The sequence below is a fragment of the Crotalus tigris genome, unplaced genomic scaffold (genome assembly GCF_016545835.1).
Source record: "Crotalus tigris isolate CLP2741 ecotype Arizona unplaced genomic scaffold, ASM1654583v1 scf7180000019140.214880, whole genome shotgun sequence".
Taxonomy (NCBI): Eukaryota; Metazoa; Chordata; class Lepidosauria; order Squamata; family Viperidae; genus Crotalus; species Crotalus tigris.
In genome coordinates, this window is record NW_024097397.1 from 54,425 (window position 1) to 72,615 (window position 18,191).

General features: G+C 47.7%; 1 protein-coding gene across 1 annotated transcript in view; it reads left to right on the forward strand.

The window, feature by feature from the left end:
• The first annotated feature begins 14,516 nt into the window (after nt 1-14,516).
• ERP44 (endoplasmic reticulum protein 44) overlaps nt 14,517-18,191 on the forward strand; it is a 110,078-nt gene continuing 106,403 nt past the window's right edge. The window contains exons 1-2 of the mRNA XM_039359872.1: nt 14,517-14,959; nt 15,977-16,143. Of these exons, the coding sequence (XP_039215806.1) occupies nt 14,517-14,959; nt 15,977-16,143 (610 nt within the window). The remainder of the gene's footprint in view (nt 14,960-15,976; nt 16,144-18,191) is intronic.

The following is an 18,191-nucleotide window of genomic DNA, read 5'->3' on the forward strand; positions in this document are numbered from 1 at the left end:
AGCTTCCTTAACCTCCTTCTTCTGTTGGTCTTTCTCTTTACGTGTATATGTTGCACGAGTTGTCCTCTGCTCTTTCATCTCGACTTGTTGAGGCCCCTCAGACTGAAATTTCCCCTTTTTAATTAATATAGGCTCTTCACACTGCAAGTCTGCCCTTAAAGGTTGCTCCAAAAAGTTTATAAATCCTGCTTCTCCCGCAGATTCAGGAACCAATACTTGTGAAACTTCCTTGACCTTCTTCTGTTGATCCTTTTCTTTACAATTGTATGTTACACAGGTTGTCTTCTGATCCTCCATCTCTACTTGTTGAGGCCCCTCAAACTGAAGTTTCCCAATTTTCATAAGTGTAAGCACTTCAGACTGCAATTCTGCCTTTTTATCTTCCAAAGCTTTAAACGTGGTAGGTGGCGATGAGCATACCCCCAGGACCGAAGTATAAAAATCTTTTGTTTTAGAAACAGTATTAAGACTATAACGTATCCCCAGGTAACTCACCACCATTCCAGTCGGAACGTCCCATCTAAACAAAATTTGTCTCTTTTTAAGTTCGTCTGCTAAAAAAGCAAACTCCTTTCTTCTTCTTAAAATTTTAGATGGGATCTCCTTTAAAATTATAACATCTTGTGAAGCAATTTGAAACCTCTTCTTATAAAAAGCTTGTATAATTTCATTGCGCAGAGATCTTTTCCCAAAGTAAATTACCACATCTCTTGGCAAATTCTTTTGCTCTGCCACCACAGAGTTAACTCTAAATGTCTGTTCCATTTCACTAAGTATTTCCTCTTTTTCTCTATTCAAAATCACAGCAAAGTCCTTTGCAACCATCTCTCTCAGATCTCCTTGCACAGACTCACCCAAACCTCTGATTCTTAAGGCATATTCCATTTGTTTATATTGAAGCATAAGAATTTCATCTTGAAAATTTTTCATCTCTTTTTCCATACTTTCAAATTTTCCCTCCATCAATTCCACTTTTTTTTCTACTACCTCTTCTACACGAGAATTCAACTTTTCAAGAACAGAGGCAACACCTTTTAAAGCCAAAACTATCTCTTGCCTCAAAGTCTTATTGCTTTCCTCTAAAATCTCTTTCATTTCTCCCCTAATTTGAAGTACAACGTCTCCCATCATATCTTGCAAATCCTTCACCATTGTTGACTGTGCCAGGGAAGAAGGTGAAGCTATTAATTTAGGTTGTTGCGCTGATGATAACACCGAAGAAGAAGCCACTTTAGGAGCTGTAGGGATTACTGGACGCTTTGGAGCCATCTTAAAAAAAATCTTTACTCCTTCTTGGAAATTGCAAAAATTAAGCAAAAGAAAAAAAAAGAAATTAACTCCATAAAATCAAAAAAAAATATCCTTCAAAAGGAGATCATTATAATAAAGAGAAAGGAGTTCAAAAAAAAGAAAAAAGAGAAAGAAGAAAAAAATAATTAAATAGAAAAAATCCATTCCATTTTTTAAAAATACAAAAAATACAAGAAACAAAAAAATTAAACAAAAATAATAATACTAACACTCCATTCCAATCATTAAAAAAAACAAAAAAAAAAGGAAAAAGAGAAAGGGAAAAAAGAAACACCAAGAAGCCTGCCGGTCACCATTCTACCTTCCGGAAAAAAAAACAAAACACCGAGAGGCTTGCCGATCGCCATTTTACTTTCCCTTTCAACAAAGGGAAAAAAAAAATAAAAAGAGGGAATATAAAAGTAAAAATAAATCTTTAGACTTAAAATCCAAATAAAATCAAAGAAAGCAAAAACTAAATCCTCTACTCAGCTCTGTCCGCTTCTAAAAAAAACTCACCAGTTAACTTTAATCGCGGAGGTGGTTGCAGCGGCTTGTTTTGTCCCTAGGGACAAAAGCAGCTGGGAAGCGGAGACAGTCTGAACTCCGTGGGAGCACTCCTTTCCCCCAAAAAAAAAAACTTTGGGGGAGCATAAGAGGCTCTACCACTATTCAGACAACTCTCTACCCCCCCCTTTGACCGGGAGGGGGTTTTTGAACAGCTGATGTCCACTGTTCATAGTGATTCAAACACTTACCCAGGAGGACGGCTACAAAGTAGCCGCCATCGCGCGCGCAGATCCACCGGAAGTCGTCCTCCAGGGCGACTTTCGACCCTGTTAAGGATCTACCGGCGAAGGGAAACTGACCAGCAAAGAGACTACTTTCTTCATACGACCGCCAGCGCTGTAATCCGGAACTGGAAGTCTGGACTGGTGTCTTTTATACAGGTAACAAGCTGAGATTAGGAGCACTCCCTTTAATAGAGTGCTCCTAATCTCAGCCCGTTACCTGTATAAAAGACACTTGGGAGCCATAAATCTTGTTGATTGATAGGAGATCAAATACTTATTTCACTCATTCAAATGCAAATCAATTTATAACTTTTTGGAAATGTACTTTTCTCCAGTACAGGAGATGGAGAATCCACCAATGGGTTTTCTCTGTCTGCCTGCTCTTGAGACCAAGTAGCCAAACTTGACATGCCCCCTCTTGCTAGGAGACCCAGTCTTGAATTGGTCTCAAGCTTTTGAAGACGCATCAGGGTTGGCTCTCTCAGCAGATTAGCAGGTAGTGACCCATTGGTGAATTCTCCCTTTAATAGTAATATCCCTCAATATGATTTAATAATCCTTACAGTCTGGGAATCATTTCCTACAGTTCCCCTGCGGCGCTGGACTCAACGCTACCTGAAATCAGAGGTTTTTGAACTGCAGGGTGTGGGGGGGAAGACAACTGCCTTTAATTCCTTCTGTTTTTCCCCAGGGCTCTGGGGGAAAGAAATTTGTTGTTTTTTGTGAGCAGCTCACAAAACTGCCTTAGGTGAGATTGTCACCTCCCCTCTTAGAACCCAGGGAATAGCGTTCCCATCTCAGATTGATTCAACTTCACTTCCCAGACCTCCGGAGCCGTTTGGGATGCCGCGAGTGCCATTTTGGCTGCCATTTGAGGCAGTGAAATTTAAAACGACTCCCAAGGCTCCGTTTTTTCCTCTCTCACGATCGGAGGCAAATTTGAGCAATTTCCCACAGCCAGGGCACTAGCTTCTGCCCGGACCTTCCCAATGTTGGGGAAACTTCCTCTGTGTGGTCAGTAGTTGTTTTTGGTGGCAGAGCGAGTGGCGGCCGCCATTTTGTTAGCGCTAAAACAACGAAGAGTAAAAAGTTTTTCCTGGCATATCCTAGGCTATTTAATCTTCCTCCTGTGATTTAGTTACCTCTGCCTTCTGGGTCTTCGGTCTCTGGTCAGGTCACACAGCCCTAGAGTCTCTAATTTCCACGCCAAATTTTGACGGCCGCCATTTTGAAAGCCACGTGGAAAAAAAAAGAAATTTAGACCTAATCAGGCCAGAGCCATGTAGTCACAAAGGCCTGATTGATTTTTGAGGGACGTTTGTTTTGTAATGTTATACAGTATACACTAAATTAATCAAGCTTCTATTGATCTTCATCTTTCCTTGCCTGGCCTCTATTCAGGCCCTCTGTGCCCTTCATTGGGCCCTCTGGTGCACTTTGACCTAAGGCCTCTGGGCAGAGCCCAGAGCAGGTCCCCAACCATGCCTTCGGCATCAGCTGCCATTGCTGTGACCAGCCCAGATAGAGTTGCCTTTTTGGTCAGGTGGTCAGGGGAGCAGTCCTTGTTCCTTGCTCCAATTTCGCTTCTGCCAACTGCTTGCCTGGCAGAGCTTTGCCTCAGTTTCCCTGAGACAGCTCAACCTAAGATGGAGGACTCCACTGGGCCTCAACCCATGTGCACAGCTTCCCCGTCTTCTAGTTACGGCCGACAGACCACCTCCAAACCGGAGGGAGCAGGCAAGCCCACAACCAAGGTACTCTCAGGAAAAACTCCAAGTTGGCGGAAAAGCATGCCAGCCGTAAGCATCAGGCCCTGAGTTTGACCTTCCTTTAGGTCCTTTGACCTCAGTTCAGGGTGTGTGGTCTCTGACAGAAGCTCCCATTACACCTTTGGCTCTAGTTCAGCATACAGCTACTAATCCCTTACTTACCTTGGGTTCAGCCCCTGAGGCTACCTTTATCCAACTGCAGCAGGGCTCAGAGGTCCTGACCTCGGAGATATTTTCTCCGATGGATGAATGGAGGCTCTGTTATCCAAGGTGGTGTACCGTGCTCTAGCAGAACGGTCTTTCCATCCACCTGAACAAGGGGCATCCACATCAGCTGCGCCGCCTTATGTTCCTCCTGCAGGGATCCCTATGTTTCAGGAGCCCACATCTCCTGCACACTCCTCAATGAGCGGATTCTCATCTCCGCAGGGTGAGAACCAACTGGACTTCAATCTTTCAGAGGAGGAGGAACTCCTCCCTGAACCCTCCCCTTCTGGAGGTCTATTCAATCCGGCCCTGTTTCTTCCCTTGCTTCTCAAGGCCACCTCAACAGCAAATATTGGGTCGGATCAGTCCCCTCAACTGCAGGCCACGTCCGATATTCCTTGAAACGGTGACAGCCCAGCACCACATTCCCTGTCTTTCTATATTTCTCAAGGGGATCAAAAAGCAATGGGTCTCCCCTTCCTCATTTCCTTCTGTAAGCGGGTTGGATAAAAAGATCTTTGGTACCTCTACAGACCTAAGTGAGGCCCTTGAGGTCCCCAACGTGGACGAGGCCTGGACCCCACTGGTATCCCAGACTGCGATCGCTGGGGATATGTCTGAGGCGCTTAAAGCGGACGACAAGAAGTGGGAACAGACTTTCCGTAAGAATCATTAATCAGCGGCATGGGCAATCAAAACGGCCACCTGTACATCCTTTTTTGTCAGGACCACCCTCTTATGGCTGCGCCAATTACAGGCCAGAGTCCCTTCTGGGGACATTTGGACTCACCAGGACCTAAGTAAAATGATGGCTGCAACTGACTATGCTGCGGATGCGGCTCTTCAGTCGGCCAACTTTGCTTCTAGGTCCCTAGCCTCCAACATCACAGTCAGAAGGATGCTATGGCTGAAACACTGGCAGGCCGACGCCAAAGCCAAATGGCATCTTGCCACTGTCTCATATCTGGGCAACAATCTCTTTGGGGAGGCACTGAATCAGTACCTTGTTGAGAACAAGGATAGGCGGAGGGTCATGGCACACCTTAATAAATGGTCCAACAAACGTGCCACTCCATATTTTTGCAGGCAGTCCCTTTGGACAGCAGCAGGTTCAGCAGCCACCCAGCCCTCCTGTTCATACACACCCCGGCAGGACAGGCCATATGACCGCCCGTATGATAGACTGGGCTTTTGCCCCAGACAGCAGAATCAATCTAGAGGCCATTTCGAGGGGCAGGATGTCAATTCAGGAAGTCCAAAGGACTCTCACACCACACTCCCCATAGGGGGAAGACTTGCCCACTTCTTCCATCAGCGGGAACTCACATCCACGGATGCCTGGATCTTACAAACAATCCATTTTGGACTGTCCCTGGAATTTCTGGCCAGTCCCCCGGCTCGCTTCATCTCCTGTTCCACCTCTCAGGATCCAATAAAATAAGGGACTTATGCAGGAGGCCATTCAACATCTCCTAGAGATTCAGGCCATAGAACCGGTTCCGCCGGACCACATAGGCAGGGAATTCTACTCCATCCTCTTTGTGGTTCCCAAGACTTCGGGGGATGGAGGGCAATTCTAGCCCTCAAGGGTCTGAACTATTCCATTGCATACAAAAGTTCAAAATGCAAACCCTCCAGTCCATTCTGGGAGGCATCAGACAAGGAGACTTCCTGGGTTCAATAGACCTCACGGAAGGGTATCTCCACATCCCCATCCATCCAGAATACTGGTGGTTCCTCAGGATCTGTTACAGGGGCTGCCACTTCCAGTACAGTATCTACACTGGTGGTTCTCACAAGCGGTAGCCAAGGGGTTTCCTTTCAAGTAGCCGGACTGCCTCACCATCACAACGGACGCCAGCCTCTTCGGTTGGGGAGCCTACCTTCAGTCTCAGTTTGCACAGGGCCATTGGTCCCGTGCACACTTGAGACACAACATCAATTGGCTGGAACTCAGGGCCATTCACTTGGCTCTCTGTCAGTTCCGACACTGGATCAGGGAACGTCACATATTAATCCTCACAGACAGCGTGGCATCCAAGGCCCACGTGAATCGGCAGGGGGTTCCAAGACCAAGTCCCTTATGTCTGAGGCCCGGTTACTAGGATCCTGGGCAGAGTCCAACCTGGCCTCTCTCAAGGCCGAACACATCTCGGGGATCAAGAACCGGCAGGCAGACTTTCCTGCTCGCTCCACGATAGACCCCTTAGAATGGGGATTACATCCGGATCGTTTTTCTGAAATATTCAGCAGGTTTGGCCATCCAGTCATCAACCTGTTTGCATCGAGCAATGCCCAACTCCCCAGGTACTTTTCCCGTTATTATCTTTCGGGGACGGAGGGGACTGATGCCCGGCGGACTCTGCGGCCGCAGAATCTTCTTTATGCCTTCCTTCTCCTTCCGCTCATTCTGGCGATCATCCGCAAACTGCTTCAAAAGCAGGAGGAAGTGATCCTCGTGGCCCCATACTGGCCACAGAGACCCTGGTTTGCCGATCTAATGAATCTCTCCCACCCTCCTCCGTGGAGGATTCCCCCACATCGCATATCCTTATACTAGAGAGTCCTCCAACATCTGAACCCTCAGTGGTTACAGCTAGCCACCTGGCGCTTGAGTGCAACATCATGACACAAGAGTTATTCTCTCAACGGGCAATAACCATGATTCAGGCCTCTTGTAGACCGGCGACCAATCGCATTTATGATTCCACGTAGAACAATTTTTTCCATTGGTGCAGAAGGCGGCAATTGGATGTGTACAATTTAACTATTCCCCAGATCATAGACTATCTTCTTGATGGTCTGGACAGAGGCCTGGCCCCTGCGACCCTTCGTAGGCAGGTAGCGGCCCTATCGACATTGCTCACTTGTGTGGACTCAATTCCTCCAACTCATCATCCCAGGATATGCACTTTCATCAAGGGGGCTTGCAACACTAGACCTCCCGTGGTACACAGGTACCCTTCTTGGGAGCTGCCTCATGTGCTTTGCGCACTAACAAAACCGCCCTTTGAGCCCATAGCTACTATACCAGTGGTTCTCAACCTTTTTAATGCTGCAACCCCCAACCAGTCATAGGTCGAGGACTACCCAACTGGTCGTAAGTCAAGGACTACCCAACTGGTTGTAAGTCGAGGACTTTCCCTGCCTGGGAGTGCTGCGCATGCGTGGTGCCGCCCCCTGCGTAGCTGGCAAGCGGAACAGATGGCGCAGGCCGACCACCGGCTGGGCCACCAGCTGGCCCAGCCCAAGGGAGATAAGGCACCCGCCGGGCCCCACACACGCCAGCAACCCTCCCTGCGCCCGCCGGCCTCCCACCTCCCACCCCTGGCCCTCTTTTACTTACATTTTTAGTAGTTGCTCAGCAGGGAGGGGTGGAAACTTCCAGATAGCTCGCCTTTGCTGCAGACAACTTGCAGCACCATTTGCAGAATGGGACTTTTGGCGGGCTCAGCAGGGCAGAGACAGCCTGGACAATTACTATTGGCTTTTGAAAGCCAATAGAATTAGACTCTATTCAAGAGAGTCTATTCTATTGGCTTTCAAAAGCCAATAGAATAAAAGGGAATAGCACAGCTAAGGAAAAGGGGGGGAAATGGCGGACTGCGTTGTTTGGCGACCCCCGTGAAATGGTCATTCGACCCCAAATGGGGTCCCGACCCACAGGTCGAGAACCGCTCTACTATACCATTGCGAGCCTTATCTCTTAAAGTTACATTCTTGATCGCCATCACGTCATCTAGGCGTATCTCAGAATTGGCAGCTCTCGGTCAGGAACGATCTTTGCACCTTCCACCGAGACTGGGTGGTCCTTTGGTTGGATCCCGCCTTTGTGCCCAAGGTCAATTCACCTTTCCATAGGGCACAGGTCATGGGAGGGATCAGGACAAAAGTCAGGCAAGATGACTCTCTTGCCTGACTTTTGTCCTGATCCCTCCCATGACCTGGAGTGGCAGTGGCACACGTTAGACGTCCTCAGGGCCCTGCGGCGTTACATTAAGTGCACAGAATCTTTTCACAGGTCTGAGGCCCTTTTTGTTTCCTTCCATCCGGATTCCCTGGGACAGAAGATATCTGCTGGCACTATCGGCAGGTGGATCAGGTCCTGTATTGCGGAGGCGTATCAATCTTCCTTACTGACTCCAAGTCATATCACGGCCCATTCCACTCGCAGCGCTGCAACATCTGCGGCATGGGCCACTCTGGCATCCATCAAAGAGATTTGCAAGGCTGCGACATGGTCATCGCCCTCCCCTTTTATACGTCATTATAGGATTGACCACTTTGGTCAGAGGGTCCTCCAGCAAGTGGTCTCCGGGGACATAGATTCGGCCTTATCTGTTTCCCACCCATCAGGACAGTGAGGCTTTGGTATGTCCCATTGGTGGATTTTCCATCTCCTGTACTGGAGAAGGCATGTTTGTCTTACCTGAATGCCTTTTCTCAGTATGGAGATGGAGAATCCACACCCACCCTATGGTCAGTTAGGCCGTTATTAGGGAATTGAGAGCCAACACCTCGTCCTTGCATCAGACACTTTCGCCCTCGTTAAGACTGGATCTCCTAGCAAGAGGGGGTGTGTCAAGTTTGGCTACTTGGTCTCAAGAGCAGGCAGACAGAGAAAACCCATTGGTGGATTCTCCATCTCCGTACTGAGAAAAGGCGTTCAGGTAAGACAATGCCCCTTCTGGATTTTAGTTGTTGTTATTCTGTTTTTTACTGTTAAAATAAACCTACCATTAAATTATAGACTGATTATTTCTTTATGAGTGGGCAAATGTACAAAATCAGCAGGTGATCAAATACTTTTTTCTCTTCCTTTTCTTTACTCCCTTTTTCAATATCTGACTGGCTATCTTTATGCTTGGGGTTTGATCCTGAAGATTGTTCTTGCTCTTCTTCCAGTTTTAGTTTAAAACCCTTCTGATGATCCAAGCAAGTGATTTCCCAATACATTCTTCTGGTCCTCGTGAAAGGCAGTCTATTTTTTGCTGGAAAGAATGTACATCATGGTTCAAATTCATAAATAACTATTTTTGAAAGGAATATTAAAAACTAATATAAATGAACATAAAATAAAAAGGAAAGGAAAAGGAAAAATAAATGAAGTCAAAGAGAAAGCTAAAAGTACAATAAAGGGGGGAAAGAAATAAAGATTCAAAGAGGTGGCTTCTGATCTTGTTTTCATCATTTTAAGTTTTCAATTTACTCTTACTCTGTGGTTACAAACTTTCTCTAACCCATCCATTTTAGTCATCAATTGATCAAAATCATAAATTATATATTTTTAGTAAAACTTTTTTAATGCAAAAAGTCCATAAGAAGTTTATAGTCAGCAATAAATGTAGATATTGTATTTTCTCTGATCAAAAAATTCAGTTTAATCATATTAGCAAAACCCATTATCTTTACTAACCATTCTTCCATTGTTGGTAAAGACAAAATCTGTCTGTCTTTATGCAAACTGTTAAAAAAACCTCCTCACTTCAGTTATTATACAAAAACGTTTTTCCAATATTTGTCCATCAATCCCCAAAAAGAAACCTCTAGATTCAATTATATTTTAAAAATCTTTTGAATCAGTGTTTTTATTTGAATCCATAAATTTCTAGCTATTTTACACAACCACCAAACATGATAAAATGTCCCTTGTCCACATTTCCAACCTAAATGTGAACTGCATATTACAGAAGACATGTCAAACTTGTGACGTCATGTGACATTGCACAACATATCGGGACAGTTTTGCCATTGCCAGCAACTAGTGGGCACGGTTTCTGCCTGACCCGTCTGGCCCATGGGCTGGCAGTTTGACACTACTGTTATAGACAATTTATTTTCTGCAATAGTGACAGATATCTGTAGCTCAGGTGTAGGATGAAGGTGAAGGTTCATTCTCTGAGCTTGAGGGTTGGTTTCCAAATATTTCATTACCAGGCTAGGTAACATCTTCAACGATGTTTAATGGATGTCTTTGTCAGGGTTCTACTTATATAAGGGCTTCAGGTGTGGGAGTGTCAAATGATGGCCTTGTGATGGGCCAGGTGTGAGTCATCAGAGAGGCTTGTGATGGGAAGGTACATCAGGTCAGGGTCGTTGGAGGGTGTGAACTATCAGTGGGTTAGGAATGAGTCATCAGTCAGAGGCTGGTAATGGGTCTTGTGATGGGGAGATTATCTCAGGTCAGGGTCATTGGAAGATAAACTGCTGGGGGGAGGAGCTTGAGAATTGGTGCTGTCTCCGGATGGCTGTTCAATTGATTTGGATTCTGAGGAGTTTGTATGCTAGTTGTAAATCAATATGTCTGTTCATAGAATTGCTTGTGGAGTGCCAGGCTTCGATGAATTCCCAAATGTGGCAGGTTATAGTGTGGTCGATGATTTTAGTGCTGCCCAATTGAACTGGTATTGCTTGGTGTCAGTGTGGGTAGTGATTAGGGATTTGGGATCATGGAATTTGACTGCCAGCCAGTGTTCGTGGATCCTAATTTTTAATTGACGTGATGTTTGTCCCACGTAGAAGTGGTTGCAATTGTTATAGTTGATTTTATAGATGACATTGCTTTCTTTTATCTTTCTGTATCTTGTCTTTGGTTTTAAATAATTCCTGGCACATTATGGCTTTGGGTTTATGGGCTATCGCTATTGCTAGGGATTGGAGAATTCTCCAGCACTGGAGATGGATAATGGTTTAGACTGTGTTCCTGCCCAATCAGATCAAGTCAGCCAAAGCTGCAATGCCTGTTCTAGGCTAGAGTGTCCCAGTCTCGACTTGATCTTGCCCAGCACAGACATAGCAAGTTGGCTCTTAGGCAGGTACAGTTTCCATTGGTGGATTCTTTATTCTCTATTCTCTTCAGTCTTTTGTGACAGTGCTGTATTCAGCACTGTGTTTTTTTCCTCTCAGTTGGCTGAAGAACTGTTTGCCTTTAACTAGGAATGGAGGCCTTCGTTCCTCCCCCTCCCTCCCACTTCCAACCATAAAGGCTTGAGGCTGAAGGAACTTGCTTCCCCTCTGTAACACAGCCCTCCTTCTCCTCTTGGACAGCACTGGGCTCAGCTGCTCCTCAGCCCTCCATAGTTCCCCATTGCCTGGAAAAGCCTCTGGATGCGCCCGAAGGCTAAAAACGGCCGTTTGCAGCTGGCACGTATTCAGAAGGCTGATTACCTCTTTTCCAGCCTTTCTTCATGGTAGGAGCCAGAAAGAATTCCAAAGCTCTGTTTTTTCGTCTCAGAGGGCTACTTGGTTTAGGGTGGAAGGGGGTGCTGGCAGCAATACCCCCAGACCTCGTAGGGCCACCATTTTGGTTGTTGCGGCCATTTTGAGTGTGGCAGCCTTTTTGAGTGTGGCAGCCTTTTTTGGTGTGGCCACCATTTTGAGTGTGGCTGCCTTTTTGTGTCCCTTATTGGGACTGGGTTTTCTTGAGGCCGCCATCTTGGGGCCTGCTCTGAGCCCTTTTCTCCCCTGCGGCCCCCATTTGAGGCCTCTGGAGCCTCAGATTGCACAGGGACCCTGCACGGCCACTGTTGCCTCAGAACAGGCCTGCTAGCCTCCTGAGGCCTACTTCCTTCATCTGCTCTAAATATAACTTTACATAACACCATTCCAAGGCCTGTCAGACCTCAGTCAGTATTTGATCTCCACAGCCACTCAGGCCTGCAATATATCCATTTCACAGCCTGCTTAGCAGCTTTGGCTCTATCTGGGTTGTTCTTTCATGTCCATTTAATCTCCTTGGAGTCAATTTCTGGGTTCTTGGTGTCTCCAGGTCTTCCCTGAAAACCAGGATTAGTCTATTGGGATCCTGAGCTTAATTATATTAACCGCTCTGTCTGGATACCAGGTGTCCCCTACCATGTGCCTGTTCTTATCCACACAATCAGCTCTATCTGGATTCCAGGCGCCCCCTATAGTGCGCCCATTCTTATCCAACTAATAGCAGTCTCCAGATACCAGGGGTCCCCTATCATGCTCCTGTGTTGCCCGAGGATGGAGGATGCTAGGCCCCCCACAAAGGATATCTTGCCGTCCTCCTCGACTGCAAAATGCCACAAATCCTCTAATCAAGAGGCCACAGGTAAGAACTCTGCCAAGGCCAGGTCTACCTCAAAAACCTCCAGTGGAGCTGAAAAACAGGCCACCAGGTGACACCAAGCCCTAGAGAAGGAATTCTCTAAAGCACAGAAGCTAGCCAGGTTGGAGACCTCACAAGTCGAAGTGCCTTCTTTTGATCTGCCCCTGGGGCCCTCCGCTTCTCCACTGGGGATATGGTCAATAGGGGAACCTCTCCTGTCTCCTGCACTGGGGGACATGGACAGGGTTCATCCGATCATTCAGCCCTCTGCTCCACGGGCTCAACACGTGGCCTTGTGGCATTTTGCAGTCGAGGAGGACGGCAAGATATCCTTTGTGGCCAAGTGAACCGGTCCCCCTCCCCACGCAGGACCGCCTGAGATGATTGCACAAGTGGTAGAGCGTACTCTTGAGGCCAGATCGCAAGAGGCTAGGTCACCCGTGGTCACCTTTCTACCCACCCACCAGCTGACTACTGAGTCCTATCATGCACCTTCTTCCCTTCGCAGTCCATTTACTCTGGGGACTCGTCATCTCATGGGTATCCCCTGCCTCTTTTCCCCTTCCATGTAGCAATGAGAAAAAACTTTATAACATTGTGCAGGACCTGGAGATGGTTCTGGAGGTACCCGCGGTAGATGAACCTTTAGGACCCCTTGTGTCTCCAACCGTCATTCCTGGCGACGTTTCTGAGGCCCTCAAGGCTGAGGATCGTAAATGTGAGCTCTTTCTGTAGAACACATCAAGCTGCGGCTTGGGCTATCAGAGCAGCTACCTCTGCATCCTTTTTTAACAGATCTGCTCTCCGCTGGTTTAGACAGCTTCAGGCCAGGATACCAGCAGAGGATATCCGCACGCATCAAGATCTAAATAAGATGGTGGCGGCTACAGAATATGCTTCCAATGCCACCCTCCAGGCCACCAGATTTTCCTCTAGAGCCATGGCATCCAATGTCACTGGCTGCCATATGCTGTGGTTGAAACATTGGCACGCTGATGCCAAGTCCAAATGGCGCTTGTCAGCAGCCCCTTATCAGGGAGGGAAATTGTTTGGTGAAGCTCTGAATCCTTATCTCACTGAGAATAAGGATAAAAGTAAGGTCCTCAATCACCTCCTTAAATAGTCGGACAAACGTCCCAACACCTACTCACGGAGGCAGCCCTTTCGCGCTGGAGCCAGGTCCAACTACTCCCAGCCCAACCGTTCTTTCCCTATCAGACAAGACAGACAGGACAGACAGTCTGAAGACAGGTTTCCAGACCCAGACAACAATTTCAGGGCAAATGGCCCTTTCGCGGGAGCAGCCACCTATTCCGCCGATCCTGGTGACTCTCAGGCGGATCCTCCCATCGGGGGCAGACTCTCTTTCTTTGCCTGCCAGTGGGAAGCCACCACCACGGATGCATGGGTCCTAAACACCGTGCGTCACGGACTGTCCCTGGAGTTTATCTCCAGCCTCCCAAATCATTTCATTTCTTGTCCCCAACTAAGAAATCCAACAAAGAGGGGCCATTGGTCACCTCTTAAACATACAGGTCATAGAACCGGTGCCATTGGATCAGAGAGCTCGGGGATTTTACTCCATCCTCTTTGTTGTCCCCAAGGTGTAAGGGGGATGGAGAGCCATCCTGGATCTAAAAGGATTAAACTATCATCTTGCATACTGCAAATTCAAGATGCAAACGCTCCAGTCCATCTTGGGAAGCATAAGAAGGGGGGACTTCCTGAGGTCTATTGACCTCACGGAAGCTTACCTCCACCTCCCCATCTCTCTCACCCACTGCCGGTTTCTAAGATTCGCCCACGGGGGACATCATTATTAGTACAGGGCACTCCTGTTCGGCATATCCTCGGCTCCGAGAGTCTTTACCAAGATCCTGGTGGTTCTAGCAGCTCACCTGAGAATGGTGCCAGTCAGAGTCCAGTGCTACCTGGACGACATTCTAATCCAGTCATTATCGATCCAGGCCGCTCAGGCGGATCTCGAACTGATAATAATGCTGCTCCAGAATCACGGGTTCTCAGTGAACTTCTCCAAGAGCCATTTGGTCCCCACAACAAGGTTATTACACCTAGGGGCCATCATAGACACAGTGGAATGCTGGGTCTATTTATCCCAAGAACGCCAAGACAGCATCAGGGAGTCGATTTTCCAATTGCACAGGGGTCAAACCAGCCTCTCCCAATTACAGGGGAAGCCTCTCCCAATTACAGGGGAAGATGATCTCGGCCATTGCGATTGTACCTTGGGCCAGGCTTCACTCCAGGAACCTTCAGTGGTTCCTGCTCCCCTTCCAGAGACTGAATATCAGTTCCTCCAATCGAAGAGTGAGATTTCCGCTTCACGTTTCGTGATCCCTCACATGGTGGCTCTCGTCGGCCATGCTCAAGAGGTCTTACTTCACCCTTATAACTGACGCCAGCCTATTCGGCTGGGGAGCACAACTTCACTCACAGTGGGCCCAGGGCCGTTGGTCCTGCTCCGACCTTTGGCACAATATCAACTGGCTAGAGCTCAGGGCCGTACACCTGGCCCTGCGCCATTTTCACAGCGCAGTAGCAAAGCGTCACCTGTTGGTCCTCATGGACAATGTGGCTGCTAAGGTACATGTGAACCGGCAAGTGGGCACCCGATTTCATGCACTCTTGACTGAGGCACTCCTGCTGGGTTCCTGGGCAGAAGCCATCCTGGCCTCCATCAAGGCCAACCATATTTCAGGAGAGGCAAACACTCAGGCCGACTTCCTGAGCCGGGCGGTGGTGGACCATTCGGAATGGCGCCTGCACCCGAGGATCTTCAGGGTGATCTGCCATCACTTTGGATTGCCAGTTCTAGACCTTTTTGCCTCTCCGACAAACACCCATCTCCAGTGATTCTTTTCCCGCTTTCCGTCTCCGGGGGCGGAACGAGTGGATGCTCTTCGGAGACTGTGGCTGGAGGGACTGCTTTACGCCTTCCGTCCTCTTCCTCTTCTTCCGGCGGTTGTCCACAAGCTTCTTCGGGAGCAGACGGAGGTTCTTCTAGTGCAGTGTTTCTCAGCCTTGACAATTTTAAGGCATGTGGACATCAACTCCCAGAATTCCACAGCCAGCACATGCCTTAAAATTGTCAAGGTTGAGAAATACTGTTCTAGTGGCCCCGTATTGGCCACGGAGACCATGGCTTGCCGACCTAGTGAACCTCTCTCTAGCGGCCCCATGGAGGATTCCCCCAGATCGGGTCTCACTCAGCCAAGGGACCCTTCTTCATCCAGATCCCCAATGGCTCCAGTTAGCCGTATGGCACTTGAGCGCTCGATCCTGTCCCAGGAGTCCTGCTCGCTGGGGGTCATTACCGTAATCCAGGCCTCCTACTAACCGTATTTATGAGGCCACGTAGGAGGGTTCTCCAACCACTTGACCATTCCAGACTTGACAATTCCACATATATTGGATTACCTTCTACAGGGTCTGGAGAGGGGCTTGGCTCCAAACACATTGCGCAGACAAGTCGCTGCTCTTTCACTGTACTTACCTGTGACTCAGTGGTTTCCCTAGGGCATCATCCCTTGATCCTCTCGTTCATCAAGGAGGCTACTAACACCACGCCCCCTGTAGTGCACAGGTATCCCTCTTGGGACTTGCTGCGAGTTCTTCGGGCTCTAATCAGACTGCCCTTTGAGCCCCTCAAGACATGTGTTATACGCTACGTATAGCACAAGGTTGCATTCCTGGTGGCAATCACGTCTGCGAAACGAATATCAGAATTAGCGGCACTTTCAGTCAGAGATGACTTGTGCTTTTTTCACCAGGACCAAGTGGTCCTTTGCCTTTCTTTCTAAGGTCAATTCTCTTTTCCACAGGACTCAAGAAATCGTACTCCCAGATTTCTGTCCTCACCCATCTCATGCCCTGGAATGGCAATGGCACCTTCTGGACGTCCGCATTGCGCTCCATTACTATATCTCACGGACAGCTGCCTTCTGCAACTCTGAGGCCCTCTTTGTCTCCTTCCATCTTTCTTTCAAGGGTCAGAAAGTGTCCTCCTCCACGATTGGCAGGTGGATTAGGGCGTGTATTGTGGGGGCATACCAGGCTGAATCATTGCTGGTTCCACGATGGGTAATGGCTCACTCAACCCGTAGCGCGGCTACTTCCACGGTCTGGGCCACTCAGGTGTCAATTGAGGACGTTTGCAGAGCAGCCACATGGTCTTCACCATCTTCTTTTATAAGGCTTTACAAGATTGACAGGTTTGCCTCGGCAGAGGCCTCCTTTGGTAGGAGGGTTCTCCAACAGGTCGTACCTCAAAGTGCCATGCCGGACCGGCCTGCTCCCCTCCCTCAGGGACAATAGGCTTTGCTATGTCCCATTGGTGGATTATCCATCTCCAGTGCTGGAGAAGGGGCGTTGTCTTATCTGAACGCCTTTTCTCAGCACGGAGATGGATAATCCACTCCTGCCATTGCAGGTTACTTAGGCCTAGGGCTAGATTTATGAGCCAACACGTCTTGCTGTCAGTCATGGCTTTGCCTGCGTCGAGACTGGGACACTCTAGCCCAGGACAGGCATTGCAACTTTGGCTGACTTGATCTGATTGGGCAGGAACACAGTCTAAACCAGTGGTTCTCAACCTTTTTATACGGCGACCCTGGTCATAAGGATGCGCCGTGCATGCGCGGCGCCACCCCATGCACAATGCACATGTGCAGCGCCATCCCCATACGTGATGCACGGCGGCGCCCCATGCGCAGCACGCATGCGCGGCGCCGCCCCTGAGGGAAAAAATGGCAGATTGCATTGTTTGGCGACCCCCGTAAAATGGTCATTCGACCCCAAATGGGGTCGCGACCCAAAGGTTGAGAACCACTGGTCTAAACTCATTGGTGGATTATCCATCTCCGTGCTGAGAAAAGGCATTCAGGTAAGACAACGCCCCTTCTGGCTGTCATTTCTGACACCTCTTTTGTGTATGGTAGGCTTCGTTCTTGCATGGTGGTCAGCTGTGTGTTGTGTGATAGTTTGAAATCTTTCTCTGTAATGACTATCCCAAAAACTTTGTATTTTGACACACAGCATCCAAACCACCACACATCACACAACTAACCACCACCCAAAAATGAATCCTACCATACACAAAAGTGGTGTCAGAAATGACAGCCAGAACTTTCTAACCCCTAGGAATAATGATAGCCCACAAACCCATAGCCACACTCCACCAGGAATTATCCAGAATCATGGGAATGAATTATCTAGTCCTTTTAACCTATAATTCTATGATATCTCAATATAGAATTTCAGGAAAAATCTTGCTTTCTCAGCAGCCAAAATCTTGAAAACTTAAATAGTTAAAATAGCCAGGAAGGGGTAATAGGAAATTATATCCAGATAGCACTAAGCCTTTCTTTGGAGGAAAATGAAGTTTTGGCAGTTTTGAGAAGGGTAATGATCTGCCTACCATTTAAGAAGCCAGCTCTGAATCCAGTGGAGATTGACAATTATTGTTTAATCTCCAACTTTTGAGGAATTGAGACAGATCAACTATATGGCATATATATCAAAAACAATTAGGAAGCAGTAGAATGCAACTTCCAATATCTGCAAGTGGGCATCTCACACTGCCCAGAGGCTACCCTACAAGGATAAATCATGCATTGCAACGATCACTTGGAGGTAGAAGATACTTCTAATGTAATTCTGCAGGGATTGCCTATGTGACTATGTAGGATAGATGGGGAGGAATCTTACAAGAACACAAGCAGTCAGAGGAGGAAATCCAAACTCATTAGTGGCCTCACATTGCAATGAACAAGATTTTGCAGCTACTAAGGTTGTTGGCCAAGCAGGGAGAAAAATAGCTAGGGAAATGATTGAAGCCTGGGAAATGGACTCCTTGTCAGTCAAAAAGAGTGCTTATTTACCACTAGCTTATCAAATACTTAGAAACATGGCCTATTGGAATTCTGTGCACTTGGGACAGCCCTTGAAAAGCATTTGGAAGCTTTAGCTGGTCTAGAATGCGTAATATTAGAGTTGCATGAGCTGCACTGACTCCCAGTATGCTTCCAGATGCAATTC